We start from the raw sequence: 21,060 nt of genomic DNA on the forward strand, positions 1-21,060 counted from the left end.
GAACAAACCCCATGTTGTAGACCTAGCTTGCTAACACATTCTAATGCTGGGTTGTGGTCCCGGTCAGTTATTCAAAGACGCACAGCAGTGTGCAGAGTTTTTTTATTCTCTGCAGGCCACCCATCTAAACATGAGGTTTTAGTCAAAGGAATTGGTATAAAGATAACGTTCTGGCAGAACACACTGTTGCTTTTCTAAAGTACAGCAAATGTGAATTAAAATCTTGACTGATGAGCATGGTTCTGGGAAGTCATCAAGACCCCTGGGGGAAGGGGCTATCCAGAGCGATGGGCTCAGCAGTTATTGATCGATACTTTCGGCACCTGCTGAAGTTACAAGATGCTGACCTGTCCGATCCAGAGTTTGTGCCGTGACCTTTTCCTCATTGGAATCACGATTTAGTTGCAGCAGGCAGACGTGAGGAATGACAGGGAGGAGGACTTGATGGCTGATCTCTGCAACTTTTGTTTTGGTCACAGTTCTCCAGCTTCGACTGCAGCAACGGAGGACCCGCGAGCAGCTTGCAGACCAAGGCATCATGCCACGTAAGTACATCAGCTCCCTTTCCCCTTTTCATGGTTTCAAACTAACATCAGCAGTTAATTCTATCAACTACTCCCAAAATCTAACAGGAAGCAACTGTCTGCCATCGGTTTACACTGTGAGCAGATGAGCACAGAGTATCCTCTGTGAACTCGTTGCAAAATGCATGTAGCTGGTGAAACAAAATTAACATTCTTTGGCTGTTTTAAGTCTCATCAGCTGTACTTCTGTAGAAGATATGTACTCAATCAAATTAACTGTTTTGAGGGAATGAAAGTAAATTCCATAAAAAAATTAATGAGAGACACACACTGCATATTGGTACACTGGAGGGATCTGTTTAATAGCCAAGTCTTGCCCAACAGCATTTTGTATATGTGCCAGCTGATTAGAGTGTTTTTATTGTGGTGGATGAGGATTTTTTATCTGGACTCTCTTAGCCGAGGCCCAGACTCTGTGTGTCAGCTGAAGGCCAGAACTCCTGATAGATTAGGGCCCATCTGACAGGCAGCAGTCTAAGGATTAGTTAGGCAGACGTCTGTACATTGGAACCATAGCATTTTTGGACCACTCTATAACCAGTTTGAAGTGCATTTATGTTACTCATAATCTGGTGAACAAGTTAAAATTCCATCATTGTTTAGGTATGCAGTAACAGAATGGAATTGTCATTGGATGAATGATAATGGGTGGCACGATGGTGCAGCAGTAGAATTGCTGTCTTACATAGCCAGGGCCCTGGGTTCGATCCTGACTAAGGGTGCTGTCTGTACGGAGTTTGTACATTGCCTCCCACACTCCAAAGACATACAGGTTTGTAGGTTAATTGGCTTGATGTAAGTGTAAAACTGTCCCGAGTGTGTGGGGGATAACGTTAGTGTGCGGGGATTGCTGGTTCGGCGCGGACTCGGTGGGCCGAAGGAACTTTTTCTCTAAACTAAACTGTATCTCTAAACTAAACTAAACTAAAATTCAGAGACAGAATTCCAAATCTAATTGAACACATTTAATTTGGTTCTTTTTAGCATTTTTTGTTCATAGTATTAATCATGAACTTCTGGATTGTCATAAGAATTCGTCTGGTTCATTTATGTCCTTTATGGAAGGAGAATTGCCAGCCTTGCCATGCCTGGCCTGTATATACTGTAACTACGGAATGATCAGAGGTTTATTATTGAATGCCCTTTGAAGTGGCACAGATATCCACTTCAGGTTCAAGGGGAGTTCAGTACAGATTCTGCTATTACCATTGATGAGCACACCCTGTGAACATAATAATATTTCTGTGAAGATAATAAACTAAATGATGGCTATTTGAAAATTTAAGTTTACCTCAAAAACATCAGAAAATATTTGTTTTCAGCTGTTATCATTAAGCAATGAGCAAGAAGCTTCTTGTGCAAAAACTAATTGCTCCACAAAGAAAACTTAACATTCTTATGAATTTGGTTTAGCAAGACTCACTGGTCTTGTTAAATCTTATTTATCCCTCGGAGTTGCTAATCATTGACTATTCAGGGAAGCCAGGCATTGGAACTAAATGCCAGGATTTTCAGTAGCTCCACATCCATAGAAGTTATAAAAGTTATTGGAATATTTTTAATTTTGCATTAGCGATCTTTAAAATTTTACAAAGGTGGACAAAAATGCTGCAGAAACTCAGCGGGTGAGGCAGCGCAGATGGAGCGAAGGAATAGGCGACGTTTCGGGTCGAGACCCTTCTTCAGACCCGAAACGTCACCTATTCCTTCGCTCCATAGATGCTGCCTCACCTGCTGAGTTTCTCCAGCATTTTTGTCTACCTTCGATTTATCCAGCATCTGCAGTTCTTTCTTTAAATTGTTACAGCTTGTTAAAGCAAATAATCATATGGGATCTTGCATGTGTGGATTGTCTAAATACCCGGCTGTCAGATATCTCGTGCGTTGCTCAGACCTTTAGACTGCTCCAGAAGAGCTAAAACATTTGGCTGCTGTTACTTTGATGGTGAGGTGGAGTTACTGTCTGCTTGACTTCACCTGCACATTTCAGGTACAAACTGATGTTGTTAAAGGTGGATTGCTTTCCTTTGTTAAATCTCTGCTTTTAATGGAGAGGTATTTATAAATCTTTATCTGCAATGGACACATCCCATTTGTACTGGATCTGCTGTAGGACTTTGCCGATAGTGTGTCAGTTCTTGCTGTTATGGGGAAGATGAGGCACCGACAGGACTTGAAAGGCTGTGTCCAAGACCTCTCCGCAGGATTTAAGAATGATATGATTCCATCAGCAAGAGTATACGTTATCCCCATTCACAGTACATCGACATAAAGGCATTCTTATCTAATCAGTAGTTTACCTCTCCATAAAGTGCAGGTGTTCTAAATATATCCCATCCTCACTAATGCCTCCCCCTCTCTGCCTGGGTCAGGAGAGACATCTGAACTACCTCTGCAGGTTGAGCAGGTCGTGATCCACCTCTACATTTCTGACACACTTCCACACAGAATTAAAGAGCAACACTGCATGGAAAATGTCCTTTCGGCACACCATGTCTGCACCCACATTTACACTAATCCTACTTTAATCCCATTCTTTATTTTCCCCTACATTCTTACCTGCTCTGAAATTCTACCATTTACCTACAGGCTAGGAGCAATTTACATTAGCCAATTAACCTACCAACCCACATGCCTTTGGGATATGGGAAGAAACTGGAACCCCTGCATATCACTCCTTTTGGAGTGTTGCTGGGAAAATCAGTCCATATTGTTCTAGGAGCACAGATCATTGTGTACTCCTAGCCGAACCCATCAATCCCCACTGACAGCATCTCCCAACCCTCCATTTGGTCCTATGATTAGCACCGCCATTCCCCCACAGTCAGACTGAATCCCTGATTGATCATCTCCGATTCCTCTGCAATTACCCACTCCTCTCAAACCCACATAGTGGTAAATCAACCAAAACTGCACACAATACTCCAGGTGTGGTCTCACTAGGGCTCTGTACAATCACCCTTCAGGTTCTGCACCATCAGTTGACAGTATCCTGGGGAAGACTAGCATGTTGCCTCCTTTCCATTGTCTAAATTGTGGTTTTGATTTTTTTAAATGGCCATTCCAAGCATGGATAGATACAAAATACTGGAGTAACTCAGTGGGACAGTCAGCATCTCTGGATAGAAGGAAAGGGTGATGTTTCAGGTTGAGACCCTTCTTCAGACTAAAGAAGGGTCTCGACCCGAAACATCAAGCAGCATCTGCAGTTCCTTCCTACACATTCCAAGCGTGGGTTTGGAGAGTGTAATGTACATGGCTAATGTAGTCCTGGCCATCCATAAACCTTGAATGAGGTGACCAGCTGCCTATCACTTCATGCGTTTCACTGCAGAAGTGGGCTGAACCAGTTTGCCTATCCAGGAATAAACCGCAGCAGCAATGTTGTCCTTCAATATTATTTTGCTTTAGAAAGTACCCTTGTTGCTCATTTGAATCAGCAACTATTTTCCATCATCTTAGAACCCCCAAAGTTTCAACTATTTTATAGTATTTATAATTCTGTTGCAAAATGTGCTCATATCTTCAATATAAGGCAAGACATTTGAAAGTGTGGAGTTTATATGAAATTTGAATTTGAAATTTGAATATGAATTTGTAAAAACGAAAATTCTTACAGTTTAAATTACTTTTTTATGTTTTGATACTCGGCCAAACCTGGTCATATGTGTACCTTTACCCGATCACCTCAGCCAGAGAACGTTCATCTGGGCCTAATATTTATCCAGCCACTTACAATGTTGCCGGGCTTTCACAATGCTGTTGGGTAGGAAGTTGGTCAACTCCAGTGACTCAGTGATGATGAAACCACAGTAATTTATTTCCTAGTGCAGTTGATGCGTGAGTTGAAGTGAAACTTAAAAAAAGGTTAGCAAATTAAATTATACAATTCCTCCGTTTATTTCAATCTTAGATTTTTATTTTGTTATTGCTTGTATAGTTTAGACCCTTATTTCCAATAATTACAAGTAGAACGATGGCCAAGACAACTTTGCATGCATGTTGCATGCATAATTACCACTATTGCTTATGCATATTGTGCAACATACTGTGAAAAAAGTAATAGTAAACTAACGTGGTCATTTGTGATGAAGAGAAAGTCTCTCACATCTTGCAAAAATTCGGTGCCCCAATGGTGTGTAAAACAGTCCAAATGTTTGTAGGTTGTGCTGTAATTGTTATATGGTTTATATGGTTTAATAGTGCCTGATGCCCAAGGCACTGGGTGTTACTGAAGCAGCTGTATCCAAGAGAAGGGCTATGTTTTGCATGGCAGTGCAGCGTGAAAAATGGAAATTATCTGAGGCCTTCCCAAGTCTAAGGCCCTGACGTTTAAAGGCACAGGCAGAGTGCTGGATGTTGAAAGTGCCATGCGTACCGAGATCCCAGAAGTTTGAAGGTTTGGAGCAGTTCACAGAGATAGGAAAAGGTAAAGTGTAGAAAGCTGTGGGGGAATATAAGGGTGTGGATTTAAATGTTGGGCTTTGGCAGATAGGAACCCAGTGTAGGTCCATGATCACTGCAGTAAGGGGTGAACAAGACTTGTGGATTAGGTAAAGGCGGTGGAGTGCTGCTGTCTGTGTGGAGTCTGTACACTCTCACTGTAACTGTCAATGTTTCCTCTGCTGCCATGTTTCCATCCCACATCCCTGATTCACCACTGTCAATTGCTGCTGGTGTTTAGGTCAGCAGTAGAATCTGAGGAGAGCTCATTTGCAGTATTGGTGATTTCATAGTACAAACTCGATGCATTTCGATGGAGCACACTTCCATGACTCTTAAATTCTGTTGACTCCAGAAACTTTATAAAACATATTTTACAAAAAAATCATAGGCCTCTGTTTCAACTTTTCAATCTGTAAAATGTTAGACACTGGCTAAACTATTTCTGATCAGAAATAACCAACAACAATTAAAACTGGAGCAACCTTTCCCCATGGAAAGTGTGGTGAGGTTGTACGCCTGATTCAACATTCTCAATCGCATGTGAAGTTTTGAATCATCTTTTGCAACGTTGCATTATTTGTCAAACATGAGGCTTTTGGCCACATAACTGAATGAGCATTATTTGGCTTACAACATAGACACAAAATGCTGGTGTAACCTGGAGTAACAGGCAAACATTTCTGGAGAGAAGGAATGGGTGATGTTTTGGGTCAGAGCCTTAACTTTGGCATATTCAGTTCAGTTAGAATGGTGTTAAAACTATGGAATGCATTTACTGAACAAACACTTTATTTACATTCAGACCTTTGAACATAAATATGTTGTTCATCCTAGTCAGCTGCATAATAACACTTATCCCAAAGCCCCGTAATCTAACACCATCGTGTTCATTATTTAAGCCCATCTGAATATGTGGGTAAAACTCTTGACAGGAGGTGCCTACCCAGTTGAATTGAATTGCAACGGTTTGGATAATATTTTTAAAATCAGATGCTTGTATCTTTGATCACATCAATCATTCACTCCTGGAATATATGTCAGAGGTAGACGGGGTCCGGGTGGGGTAGCTTGGGATGCTTGATATTGCTTACTGCTCTTAATGCTGCAAGTGAAATTCCCATTTGCGATATTGCAGTATTAGCAGACTGCATCGCGAGCAACAATGGGTCCCTCCACAATTAACTCAATGCCAGCTTTGAACAGAAGATTGTTGGTGAATGGCACCCGCCTCCTTGCCTCAGGTTACTGAGGCAGGTGTAAGATTGACTTTCCTGAGAGTGAATCTGCTGGAAGCAACTGGTCAGGATGGCGTTCCCCATCCTCAGGACAGGCGGCACGTTGGCGCAGCGGTAGAGCTACTGCGTTGCCGCGCATGTACCCAAGTTCGATCCTGACCACGTGTGCTGTCTGTGCGGAGTTTCTACGTTCTCTCCGTGACCTGCGTGGGTTTTCCACAAGATCTTTGGTTTCCTCCCACAGGTTCGTAGGTTAGCTGGCTTGGTATCATTGTAAATAGTCCCTAGTGTGTGTAGGAGAGCGTTAATCTGTGGGGATTACTGGTCGGTGCGGACTCGGTGGGCCAAAGGGCCTGTTTCCGCATTGTATCTCTGAACTACACCTCAGCTGGCAGAGATATTCACAGAGATCTTTAACCCTTACTATTCTATTATAGGGTTCCCATCTCATTCAAAAAGACACTATCATCCCTGTGCCAAAAAATAGAAGGGAACGTGCATTAATCACTACCATCTAGTGGCTCAGACAACACCATGGTGAAGTGGTTCAAATTGATGGCACACATTATCTCCAGCCTCCCAGCCAGCCTTGATCCACTGCAGTTTCCTTACAGTCTCAACAGATCCACAGCAGATATTAATTGCCGTGCCCTAAACTCATTTGTAGAACACCTAGACTCCTACGTTAGACTTCTATTTATCACCTATAGGTCTGTCTTGAATCCCGGAATCCCACCTCGATTTTTATGACCCACAGACCTCGATCAGTGAGGATAGATTACGACATTTCCTCCATAATAATTCTCAGCACAAGGTTACATTGCTCAGTCCATTTTGCACTCACGACTGTATGGTCAAATTGGGCTCTAACTTCGCTACATGTTTGCAGCCATTACCAGTGTGGTAGGCTGAATCACGAACAATGATGAGATGGAGTACAGAAAGAAGATACAGTTATCTGGCTTCTGAATGGCCCTTCCATCAGCCAGATTTGCCTTTATCCAAGTGAGGACATCGGACTGTGTCTAAGGAACTAATGCGCTACAATGCTCAGAACTAAATTCAGCACTCGGTATCATAGAAACATAGAAATTAGGTGCAGGAGTAGGCCATTCGGCCCTTTGAGCCTGCACCGCCATTCAATATGATCATGGCTGATCATCCAACTCAGTATCCCGCACCTGCCTTCTATCCATACCCTCTGATCCCCTTAGCCACAAGGGCCACATCTAACTCCCTCTTAAATATAGCCAATGAACTGGCCTCAACTACCCTCTGTGGCAGAGAGTTCCAGAGATTCACCACTGTCTGTGTGAAAAAAGTTTTTCTCATCTCGGTTTTAAAGGATTTCCCCCTTATCCTTAAGCTTGTCCTGGACCCTTTTTATCTTCCCCTTTGCGTTATCTTTTGCCCTTGAATTTGAACTGAATGCCTCTACGTATGGTACATCTGATCGCCCTTTTCACTGGATCTAGGTACTTGTGACAATAATAAACCTAGAGATAATTTTTGGTGGTGAGAATCAAAGCCAGTTGTAAAAGCAGTGGAGAGGATAAGAAAGATGATTCCTACTCTGGGGAGAGAGAGGGATAAAAGCCCAGAAACGTTGCCTTGTTGCTTTATGAAGAAAACATTTGTGGTTAAGTGAAATTCATTAGAGAAATGTTTGATAAATAATAGCCAAATAGTTGCAGCATCACAACAGTGACTGAGAATGTTAAGGGAAATATTGAGCTACAATTTCATACATGAAGAGTGTACACTAAGCACCTTGATATTTATAATTTTGTCTCTGGCAATAATACAAGAATTAAGCTTTTTAATTAAGTGAACAGTGTCTAGAATGTAAAGTTTATTGAAAAATGTTCAGGGTAATGATACATCTAACAGAAAGAATTCCACCTGCGCTGAAATCCAACTATTTTATTCAGTTTTATTTAGATCATTAGGCAACAAGGCAACTGCAAGGACATTCATTATCTGACCTTTGAATATGCCAGACCGAAAGGACAGTGTCAGAGCACTCAGCAGTGTGTTGTTTATCTAAAGGGCTTTAGTAATTAAAAGGAATCTGTATGTGAATGGAACAAGAGTTTACACAACACGTATCCTAATTATGCAGCAGGGAAAGAGAGCTAAATATCAGTTGAAAGTCCATGTATATGTCTAGGGGTGATCATCAAATATGTTTTTGACAATAGAATACATCATATATAATAGCTACCGAATGACTACATAAAACAAGGCTGAACAGTTGAGGTGTTTGTCATTAATGACAATGATCTAAATTGGCAGCTTGCAGAACACCTCTTGCACTTTGCATGTGCAAAGTTTGAATTGTAATTATTCCATAGAAAAGCAACTACAATGTGAAATGCAAACAAAAAAACATCCTTGGGAAATGCAATTATTGGCCAATCCGTGAGTGAGATGGGAACCACCGTCATTCCCAGCACCACATCTTAAACTGTTGCATATTTATGAAAGGACTTCAGATTCAAACATTATTGTCATAGTGCAGTGTACAGTACAGAGACAACGAAATGCAGTTAGCATCTCCCCAGAAGAGCGAACATGGAATATGAGCAATAAATATATATACGTACATACAGTCAGCGTAGTGCAATTCTTTCCGGGGGGGAAAGAGTGTCCGGGGGGGGGGTCACTGACAATCACCAAGGTACAGAGTTAAGTAAGTTGGACATGTGACCAATAAACAGCCATCTCTTGGCCACCAGATCATACAGGGTTTAATAAAAATCAACTACAAACCTGCCTTGAAAGCAAATTCATGCCTTCAGCTACAAATTACATCAATAGAATATTTGATGATGAATATTTGACATTAAATGGCTGGAACGTTTGTAAGCAGTTCATGACAGCGACGTTGAAAACTATTTCCAACTTAGCAAGGTATCTGATAAATATATTTTCCAGATTGAAAGGAAATCTAATATATAAATAATCCAGCAAATGTACATCCATCACTTAGAACAACAGATCGGAATACTGAAATCACATGACACACTTTGGCAGCCCGGCTTACTATGTTGCCTCAAAGGACACAGTCCAGGAGTAAGTCAACATTCAGCCATATAGGTGTTCATTCATTGGATGTCCATAACATGAGCAAGACTTGCATAAGATCTTCCAATTAGCCGTCTTTATCAATGTATAGCTGCTGTGTGTTTATGTTCATAAGTGATAGGAGCAGAATTAGGCCATTCAGCCCATCAAGTCAACTTCGCCATTCAATCATGACTGTTCCATCTTCCCCCCTTAACCTCATTCTCTTGCCTTCTCCCCATAACCCCTGACACCCGTACTGATCAAGAATCTATCTATCTCTGCCTTAAAAATATCCATTGACTTGTCCTCTACAGCCTTCTGTGTCCATGAATTCCACAGATTCACCACCCTCTGACTAAAGACATTCCTCCTCATCTCTTTCCTAAAGGAACTTCCTTTAATCCTGAGTCTTTGACCTCTGGTCCCAGACTCTCCCACTAGTGGAAACATTCTCTCCACGTCCACTCTATCCAGACCTTCAATTATAAGAATTTCCAAGCAGCAAATGGATTGATGGAGCTTCTGACACTTGTCACTGCATTCCTCACTTGCACATCTGATTGCTTGCATTCTATATTGTATGAAAGCTTGCATGCCTTGTCACGGCATGGACTGAGGGATGATTTTAATAGTCTGTCAGTAAGTTAAAGCACCTGATGTGGATTAACTACATGAATTTCTGATGGGATTTATATACCTGGGGTTGAAGCATACAAAAGTACTGGGAGAGCAGGAGGCTGTTTCACCTCAGGTTCAGGTCAAACCTGCCACTTGCTAAATCTCACAGTCCAGGAAGGTTGAGTCAGTAAGGGCATAGCAGAGACCCACACAGACTATCTGAAGCTGAGTTTACATGGGACTGACCCCCCTTCCTCTCCCCTTCCTCTCCCCTTCCTCTCCCCTTCCTCTCCCCTTCCTCTCCCCTTCCTCTCCCCTGCCCCTTTCTCTCACCATGGGCAGAATGTATCTGCAAGATGAATCTCCAGATTGTGCTTAATTGGTGAAGTTGCATGATTTGGAGAGATTGTACAACTGAATAGATAATAATAAATTATAATGAAAGTGGGACCAAGGTCATTTACAGGGTGATCCAGTTGATGATCTGTTGTTGCCAAATGTCAACTGTTAATCCTTAAGGTTGTTTAGTAAAATATCGTGAGCCTATCGGCCTGTACAGAAACATATACGTTAGTATATAAATGTTTACTATGTTTTCATAGTGCTTCCTGGGCTGTAGCAGCATAATGACGGCAATCTCATCAGACAAGTTGTGTGTAGGAGTTTACTGATGCCAAAGTGATGACGTGATAGTATTGAAATTTAAAACCACAGGCTCATCGACATCATTTCCATTAAAACAATGCTTAAAAGATGACAATTCTGATTGTATACATTGGTAGGATGGATGTGTCTCAGTGGATTTGACATCTACACGGTAAAAGATCCTGCTCTTCATTTTAATGCTCTTCATTTGATTTTGCAGTAAAGGAGCAGACAAATGAGTCTAGTTACTGTCATAAAAGTAAATATTTATCACAAGCATTTTGTCTAAACAAACTTCTCTGCTACAAGAAGCAAAGCAATGTCAGCTTTGAATGTAGGAGATATCTATATGTGGAGCTGCATCCAAGATGCACTGCGGACATGGGAGCGAGGGAGCGGATTTAAGAAATGACGTCTCAGACTGCCGAGAAATCTACACTCTAACCAGCAGGTATTTCCCACTCAAATCACAGAGAAGAGTTTAAGGACTTCACAGTATTGTGATTCTGGACAAGTTTGCCATTAGTTTTGATTAAATGTATTTGGAACTTGTGCAGATCCTGTCGTGAGCCAGAATTTTCTAAGTTATCCCAACCTGCAAAATAACAGTTGGCAACACAAAATAGAAGATATAAATGCTGCCAAAAGAATTAGCCTTGAAATTAATGTTAATATGGAAAGAACAGCTCGACTGCTATGAAACTATTATTTCTGATCGCTTGCGTTCTATATTCTATGAAGGCTTGCATGGCTTGACAGAAAATGCTGGAAACACTCAATAAGTGGGACTTCGTCTGTGCAAGGAGCCTACCTACACCTTTCTCTCATTACAAAGATGCCACTGAATGGTTCCAACATTTTCAGTTTTTATTTCAGATTTCTAATATCTTCTACAAATATTAATTTCCAAGTTAAAATAATTGGAATTAGTTAAAAAAATAGTAGTGAACATATCAATAGAACAAGTAAATCGTTTATATATATATTTCTTTTTAATTAACGTTTGTAATATGAGTTCATACATCAGAAGTAAAGCAGTGGATTGGGTCTCCTGCAGTTGCCAATGTTTGCATTCATTTTCTGTGCTTGTGCCCATGTTATGGAGATGTCACCATGTTGCCACCAGGAACTCCAGAAGGGTCAGTGCTGGTGGGAACAATCCATGCATTATCAGTCAGCATCACAAGGCAATGATAATTTCGGTGGATTTTTAAGTAATATACAAATCTTTTCAATTGTAAACAATTCCTCTGAAATTATTTCAGGTTAGCAATGTTAAAGGAAAAGACACTGCAAATTGGGGCTAATCCCCAGTTTACCAAGTTTCCCTTTCTTCCTTTCCTATTCATCTTTCTATTGTTATTTTTTTCCCCATTTGCCTTGCATGCTCAGATAATAGAAGCAATGTGGGCTTACTTCTTGATTAATTATAAACTGTTCAGAGATGTACCGGATGAGCCAAAGCCAATCTTCAGGGCTAGTTTCTCTCCTTTTGTGACCCGCCAACTTTACATTCCAGCTTTGACTTGACACGTTAGGGTTTACATTTGAGCTATTGCACCTAGAAATCCCTTTTCAAATAATATTGGTGGAGACTGGAGAATTTGTGAAGTTTAGGGATTTTACAAGTATGATTATAATAGATTAGGATGTGGAACACAGGGTTAAGTGATTCAGAATCTGCCGCCAGGATTCATGAGTAGAATTCTTTCCGTTTCTTTTTAGCTGCTGCTTGAATTTTGCAATACAGTGCAAATAATCGCAGTTGCATAGTTATGTGTGCAGCACTCTGCTAGAGCTGCTATCTTCAAAAAGATTGATTAGCAAATCGTTTTGAGTTAAAAGCTCCAAGCACCATTGCTTAAGCTGTCCAGCAGTGAACAGCACCAAAATACCAAAAGATTATTCAAGTGGATTGAACATATGCCCGCAGTAAAACGGTTCAGGGTGACCTAACTTACAGCAGCGGATGCTATTAAAGCCGTCTCCATGAGTTATTTTGGAAATAATTACTTTAAGTAGGCAAATATTAGATGAAGGAAACAAACTAGAGAGTGGGAATACACCAGGTAACTCAGGTGGAAGGAAATACAAGGAGAGGTGTTAAGGGGCAGGGAACATTATTCTGTGCTGTTACATTCTGTAATTATACACAAACCTGACATGTGCCCAGCAATACGTAAATACAATTGGCATTAAGAAACGCAACTGTTGATAAGTACTAAAATGAAGTGAACAAAATCAAAACCACCTTCGCTGAGAGACAAGTCTATTCAGATATCGCTCTTGATGAATCGTTCGTAAAACTTGACAGCTTTTGTCATGGATATAGTCCTAGAGTTCTTGAAATGAATTCTGGCATGGAGAAAAAGTCTGCCGACTCTTTTGAAATGTATTAAAAGCATTAAATATTGAAAATTGAAATACACAGCATGGAAGGAGTCAATTCGGCCCTTAGTCCTGCTAGTAAAAAAAAATAACAAAAAATAGCACCATCATAGCATCAAAAAAGAAGAGATTCAAGAAATTGCCAAGGCCAGTACTAAGGAATAGTAGAGGGCACAAAATACTGGTTGTAATACGTTAAGTAATGTCTGGCATGTAGAATGTAGCATGTAGAATGTAATGAAGATTATCATTACTTTTAATTATAGCAAGTTTTCTCAACTTGATATAATTAACTTGGTATAATTAAAAGTAATGACAATCTTAGCCCACAATGAGAAATATGAAAAAAGGTCACAGATGAATTGAGAACATTAAATTGACGACCACCTTTGGGCATGTGTTTGTATCACAATGTGTTCACCGTATTACTCATTGAAAGATTTTACCTGGTGGCACTCCATCAGCTACAGGAAAACTGATCGATATCATTACAATATGCATTCTAAACACTGGAAATCAGAAGCTGAAATGTTGACATTTCCTGATATTCACACCTAATGTGTATAAAGATGCCAGATTAGAAAATTTCACCTTTTTAGTAGAAGCCAATGCCCAAAATCTGAGCATGACTGTCGGAAGTCGAGTATTGTCAGACAGTGATATTTTATAAGTATTTTTATTTGTTAAAGAGATTTGAACATTGGTGATAGCACCATGTTTCATCTACCACCAATTGCACATCACTAATTGCACTAATTGCACACATGCACATAAATGATTCAGCCATTAGGTCCAGAGCCAGTTACGAGCCAGACCAGTTTAGCTTGGCAGCTTTCCTTCCATTAATAATATGCACTGAGCCATAGTTTGAGTTTAGTTTATTGTCACGTGTACCGAGGTTGCAGTGAAAGGCTTTTGTTGCATACTATCCAGTCAGCGGAAAGACAATACATATCAGAAAAAACAAAGCGCTGGACTGATCAATCTGTACAAGGTCCCAGTCTGTCCCAGTCCAAAACATAATCTGCCCATTTCTCCACTGTGCTGCCTGTCCTGCTGAGTTCCTCAAGCACTTTTTTTTTTGGTCAACATTCCAGCATCTGCAGTCTCTTGTTTAGTTATCTAATAATGTCCATGGCATTAATATAATGTAACAATATTCCAGAATTATAAGTGTAAGGTAAGGAACTGCAGATGCTGGTTTACACCGAAGATAGACACAAAAGGCTGGAGTAACTCAGTGGGACAGGCAGCATCTCTGGAGAGAAGGAATGGGTGACGTTTTGGGTCGTGACCTTTCTTCAAACTATTCAGCATACTTTTATAAATTTGAAAATCATTGACTGTGAGGTACTTGACAACTAAACTAGCGACAGTTAAAGGCGTCTGCCTCCCAAAATGTTAGTTGTAGATTTGACCCTGTTATTGGTGAAGCCAGGAGGATTTACTGTGCTCCTCGTGAGGCTGTGCTCAATCTGCAAAGTGGCAAGTCTCCTCACACATCTTCCAAATGGCTGGTTTCAAGCTCAGACTCTGCTTGTCACTGCCTAGTCAGTCTCCCTGCTTCCACAGGCCAGCAAACTGCATCTCAAACAAATCAGCAGATCAATGTCCTCCGTTCCTTCCCCCCAGCTTTGCCCCCTGATTCAGGTGCATTACAATTTCAATGCAAGCATACTTCAGTTTGCTTTCCAGTCTTCATTTTCACTGTAATGGGCCTGTCCCACTTAGGCAATTTTTTCGGCAACTACAGGCGACTAGTTGGTCGCCACATGTTCGCCGGTGGTCGTCGGGAGTAGTCTCCTCAGTCAGTGGGTTTGATGCCAATGAACATAGCTTGACATAGGTGCTGTCGTTGGTTGTCGCCAGGATGACGCAAGTTGTCGCTGGATTTTTGGTGGCCTGCTACGACTATGACAGTCGCCGACAGTTGCCTAAAAAATCGTCAAGTGGGACAAGCACATATCTGATGGCACTTGAAGTTTGTGTTACTCTTTGTTGATGAAAAGTGCGTAAACCAGGTGCATACAAATTGAATCTGTACCAAGGAAAAAAGCAGAGATAATTTTTGCTGCAGTCAAAATGATGCAGCCTAGTTTCAACATCGTTGCAGCTGACAGGTGAAAGGATAAGGATCACATCTGCAAAGTCCCACATTAAAGAAACCATTCTGAATGGAGGAGGTGCTTTGCATGGTGCACAGGCAGACCCCGGGTAACAAATGGGTTCCAATTTTACAAACGTCCGTCAGTCAGTTTTGTCTGTGTCAGAAAATAGTCAAAAATCACTCTCTGCTAACCATACCTCCATAGTATTGTAATAAATGACATCAAAAGCACGCGAGACTCATAAGAAAGAACAATTGTTCAAGTGGAGAGAGAGAGAGAGAAAATTAGTTCTGCCACTTGTAGATACAAACATATAAGTTTAGTTACAATTATGAGAACTTGCTCGTATCTGGGATGCTCAAATGTCATTAACTTGAGGATGGCTTGTACTTGGAATGTTGTGTTACTAGTCTTGCTGCAGAAGGATACAATTCATGCAGCTTACCAAAGAACAGGATTTTTTTATTAAGTACCATAGCATATCTAAATTATGGAAGATGCATTTCTAAATACAACTCAACCACATTATTACCATATATTGACGATAACTACTAAGATAAAATATAAATGGTCTGCGTTATTAATCACAGAAGTGTACAATGGTACATGCCAGTGAGCTACCATCAACTTGACACCAACCTCATATTTTCGCTTATGAGCTAAAAACAATCTTTTTTTTATCAAGGTAAACAAAAATGCTGGAGAAACTCAGCGAGGGAGGCAGCATCTATGGAGCGAAGGAGTAGGTCGAGACTTTTATCAAGTGTACTTTTTGGAATAGTAATCGCCTCCTAAATTCTGTGCTTATTAAGCCTAAGGTGGCATGTGAATGAATTGGACCATTTTCTACAACAATTCTTTCTGGAATTTCGTAGGAAGGAACTGCAGATGCTGGTTTAAACCAAGGATAGACACAAACTGCTGGAGTAACTCAGCAGGACATGAAGCATCTCTAGAGAGAAGGAATGGGTGATGTTTTGGATCAAGACTTCTTCAGACTGAAGAAGGGTCGAGACTCTTCCTCAGACTGAAGAAGGGGTTGTGTCTCTGGAATATTAACAGTTATTTAGATGTACCATATCGGAACCATCTATTCTTATAGTAGTTAAATGTTTGGCAGAAATGCCCACATCTGAACACACATGTTTTACTGTTCAAGAAAGATGATAGATTAGCTGTAGTGTTAAATTTGTTAAATGTTTCAAGAACAATTTCAGATGTTATATTTTACCAAACATGTGTGTTTGCGGGATATCTGTTATTAATTTCAGGATTTATTAAATCCATGAAAACTCGCCATAGGATATGTAAAGAGTGTAATTATTCATGCTCTACTAATAAGCAGCACATATCTATAAATGGGTTATGTTTTAATAAAATGTGTTATAAGTACAATTTATTACTGGTTAAATATAATTATTGTATGTTTAGGAGAACTTCAATTTTAGATTTTGTTGAAAAATAGTTTAGTTTAGAGACACAGCGCGGAAATCGAGTCTGTGCCGACCAGCGACCCCCACACACTAACATTATGCTACACCCACACTTGGGACAATTTACAATTTTACCAAGCCAATTAGCCTACAGACCTGTATGTCTTTGGTGTGGGATCTTGCGAGATTCACCATAACAAGCTGATATTTTTCTGTAATTGTGGACTTCTTGCAAATTGGACTTAGCTGCTGATCTGCCTACTAATCAGTCTGGTTTTATTTACTACTCTAGCTCTAAAGAGTCCAGCTGTATATCACGACCAAAGAAGAAGTCTGGAAAGAGCCAAGGTATGGAACTCCCAGAACCAGGATGACGGTCATTGCACCTGGTATTAATTCAAATAGCTATTCAGAATTTGGACTGAATAAACCTGCTTAATGTCAGTGAGGAAATTCCAGCCTTGAAGTCTGTCAGTAAATGTAACTGTGTCCTATCCTTGTGTTTCTGTCACCAATCCAGCTATTTGTTCCCTTCACTGAGTGGCAGCTTCAAAACATTTTCAAAGATATTTGAAGAACGTTTTGAGCTGAGGTGGTCTTGCATTGTCCTTTTGATTGTGGGCATCCTCCAGTTGGTTGGACCATAGTCTTGCAAAGTATTTGTATGTGACGGAAATTAACATTTTGAAACAGCGCCCAGATTTTCACCTTTAAACGTGACAAGGTTTTCTCGCACTATGATGCATTACTAGAAGGAATGTCAGATTTTTTCCCCCTGTAGCATGAATTGCAATAGTTGAGGTATCGTCCTCCTCTTCTGAACATCAACACAAGTTTTCCTGGTAGGCATTCAGAGGGAGGAGGAGAAGTAGGCTAAGTCTGAAGAAGGGTCTCGACCCGAAACATTGCCTATTTCCTTCGCTCCATAGATGCTGCCTCACCCGCTGAGTTTCTCCAGCATTTTTACAACATGCAGTGTTCCCCTAAGAATTAAACTGTGTTTGGAATCCAAGTTTTTATAGCAAGCACCCAAATTGTTTCTCCAGGAAATAAGAAATGAGGGTCAGCATCAGAAATCAATATGAACAGAAAGCAAATGGTTAATCCTATTAAAGTGATTCTTAATTACCTCACTAAAAGTTTACCTCCACAGAACCACTAACAACTGGAAGAGCAGTCTCTTCCTGACCAGGCGTTCTGAAGTTGATCTATATTTTGTTCCCTTTTTTTGATAACCAAATAAAATTGAAGAAAGAACCTGGAAAATATTGTTATCTTTGTGAGTCTCTCGAATATGCAATTTATTCAAGAGCTAAAACAGCTCAGCAGATTTTGCAAAGTTCCTTTTTGGGCTTCAGAGATATCAGAGCTTAAAATGTTAAATAAAAATAAAATAGCAAATGTAAACTCAGGCTGAGACTCTCCCGTCCGCCATTCTGTGGTCTGGCAACTCCTGTGGCCTGCAATGTTTTGAATCTTTACTTACAGATCTTGACTAATTAATTCTAACTAAGATCTAAAAGTAACAAGAATCAGGGCTAATCTATAGCTAATTAACCTGCCAGTACAATTTATGCAATCTCAGTGTTCCTGACTTACTAAAACTTTGGGTTGCAGGCAGGTCTGGAACTCTTACTGGGAGTAAAGGCCCTGTCCCACTTTCCCGATTTGCTCACGAATTCTCCCGAGTTTTCCCTTTGATTCAAACTCGGAGATGCCAGCCGTAGGTACTCGGGACTATTTTTTTTACTCGTGAACATTTTTCAACATGCTGAAAAAACGTCCCGACTTACCTGATGCCCCGAGTACCTACAGCTGGCATTTCGAGCCGCTATGAAATATCTACGGACTCCTACAGACTCACTACGGACATTCTCCGAGTTTGAATCAAGGGGAAAACTCGGGAGAATTCGTGAGTAACTCGGGAAAGTGGGACAGGCCTTTAACTGAAAAATGTTTGATCTCCTGCTCAGATGGTCAGGGGCAATATCTGTGACCAGACATGATGTGGTCTGGCACCAGTCACCAAGGGGACCAGACGAGAGTGTCTCAGCCTGTAATAGAGGACATGACTTCAGAATTAAGGGACAGAAGTTTAGGGGTAATATGAGGGGGAACTTCTTTACGCAGAGAGTGGTGGCGGTGTGGAATGAGCTCCCAGTGGAAGTGGTGGAGGCAGGTTCATTGGTATCATTTAAAAATAAATTGGATAGGCATATGGATGAGAAGGGAATGGAGGGTTATGGTATCAGTGCAGGCAGGTGGGACTAAGGGGAAAAAAAAATTGTTCGGCATGGACTTGTAGGGCCGAGATTGCCTGTTTCCGTGCTGTAATTGTTATATGGTTATATGGTTAGCAGGCACTGCTAGAGAATGAGAGCACAACGCTACTTAATTAAAAGACAAGTATTCAATGGGGTGCTGCTTTAACAGCTAAATGTAAAAGCAGAGAGATGGGAGGTTAGGGCAGAGACAATGTGCAAACTTGTCCAGGAATGCACCTGGTGTTGCCACTGAACATGTGCCCACAGGTAGCATATATTCTCTAATGCAGCATATATTTGGTATTCAGGATCTGTGGAAACTTGTACAAAATGACAATAAAAGGAATGGATTTACCAAAGCTATTTCACACATACAGTGCAGAATCAGGCCCCTCAGATCAACTTGTCCATGCTGACCAAGATGCCCCCTCTATGTTAGTCCCACCTGCCCACATTGGTCCAGATCCCTCTAAACCTTTCCTATCTTTGTACCTGTCAAAATGCCTTTTAAACATTGTTCTAGTACCTGCCTCAACTCCCTCCTCTGGCAGTTCCTTCCATACACCCCCCACCCCTTGTGTGGAAGAAGTTGCACCTCAGGTTCCTATTAAATCTTCCCCCTCTCACTTTAACCCTACGACCATTGGTTCTTGATTCCCTTACACTGAGTAAAATATACAATATTCACCATGTCTATTTCCCTCCTGATTCTATACACCTTTATAAGATTACCCCTCAGCCTCTTGTACTTCCGTGAATAAAGTCCTAGTCTGCCCAACCTCTTCGTATAGCTCAGACCCTCAAGTCCTGGCAACATATTCGTGCATCGTCGGTACTTTTTCCAGCTTTTAACCTGCATTCAAGTCGATGTTTCACCCTGACTTGTGTCAGTGGATGACATTGCTTCTTCCTTACCCCAGTCAGTAACTGGTGCGTTGATGCCACTAGTATAAATATAGATATAGCATAACATAATTATGAAAACAAGCCCTTCACTTCCTACCTTAATTTGAAAACTACACAGTACATACACAAATGGTACAGTGGTTGGTGCTGCAGCTTACTAGCTCCAGTGACTCTGGTTCAATCCTGACCTCAGTAGCTGTCAGTCTGGAGTTTGCACCTTCTCCCCATGGCCATGTGAGTTACGTTCTCTGTGCTCTGGGTTTCCTTCCATGGACTAATAACACGCCATTAGCTAAAACGACTCCTGTAAATTGCCTTTATGTTAGTAAAGAGCAAAAGAAGTTAATGAACGTGTGCAAGATATTGTGACTGAAGAAATTGTTGTGCGCGTGCTGGTTTAGACACGTTGGGCTGCGTAGCCGCCCGTACTAGCGTTGGCAAGGAGTGAACATTTGCGGACAGTATATTGTTGCAGCTGGTGGATGTTGCTCCAATATTTTGGCTTCTGGTGTTGCCTGGATGAAGTTTGCATGTTCTCCCTGTGGCCAGTGAGGTTTCTTCAGTGCTTCAGTTTCATCCCATATCCCAAAGTCGCCTTGGCTGGTCGCTACTCTTCCATTGTAAATTGCCCCTAATGTGTAAGTGGATGGTAACATCCAGCTGCATTTGGAAGCAACGTGAGGAGAATAGGTTAGAGGAAAACAAATGCAAAATGAATCAGTTCACTGCAGATGAAGTTTAGGAACTGCAAATGCTGGAATCTTGAGCAAAACTACACAAGCTACTGGAGTAACTCAGAGGGTCGGGCAGCATCTCAGGAGAACATGGATGGGTGATGTTTCAATTTCATTGAATTGACTGCCATTTACTACCTCCCCTGCCACCGCTGATGAAACTGCTGGTCCGTCCACCCAGAATCTCCTCCTCCTGCCTCCCCAAGCCCATTCTCACCTGGCCCTGATGTGGACAGCCACTCAAGCTGTCCGATGCATCCCAGGCTCCAAGAACACAGCCAAGAGACCCCGCGCTCCACAGCATCCTTGAAATCTTTAATAGCTGGCAGTTTCTTCCATTATAAAAGGGGTGAGGAAACATTAAAGATTTATAAATGTCTCAATATCAAAATTAATTTAAACATTTGTTAGATTTGAATTAATAATCACAATAATATTCAATAGGTTAACTAGAACACCTAAACAATGTAGTTATAAATGTTAACCGAAAGAAGGTTTTAATTTTTAAGCATTGTTGCTCCTTTACTATTGAAGAATGTATTTTACTGAAATATGTTATATTTAAAATGAATATTAAACAGTTGTATATTAAACAAATGAAAATGAAACAGTACAGCAGTGCCATAGTGC

At 40.9% G+C, this 21,060-nt stretch overlaps 1 protein-coding gene across 8 annotated transcripts in view; it reads left to right on the top strand.

The window, feature by feature from the left end:
• The window catches only part of myocd (myocardin), a 438,360-nt gene that overhangs the window by 363,603 nt on the left and 53,697 nt on the right, over positions 1–21,060 (top strand). For 5 of the 8 annotated variants that reach the window (XM_055653690.1, XM_055653691.1, XM_055653694.1 and 2 more), the window contains 2 exons: positions 480–545; positions 16,819–16,874. In XM_055653690.1, the coding sequence (XP_055509665.1) occupies positions 480–545; positions 16,819–16,874 (122 nt within the window). The remainder of the gene's footprint in view (positions 1–479; positions 546–16,818; positions 16,875–21,060) is intronic. The other 3 variants (XM_055653695.1, XM_055653696.1, XM_055653693.1) reach the window with 1 other exon arrangement.

Source organism: Leucoraja erinacea, chromosome 23 (assembly GCF_028641065.1).
Source record: "Leucoraja erinacea ecotype New England chromosome 23, Leri_hhj_1, whole genome shotgun sequence".
Classification (NCBI taxonomy): domain Eukaryota; kingdom Metazoa; phylum Chordata; class Chondrichthyes; order Rajiformes; family Rajidae; genus Leucoraja; species Leucoraja erinaceus.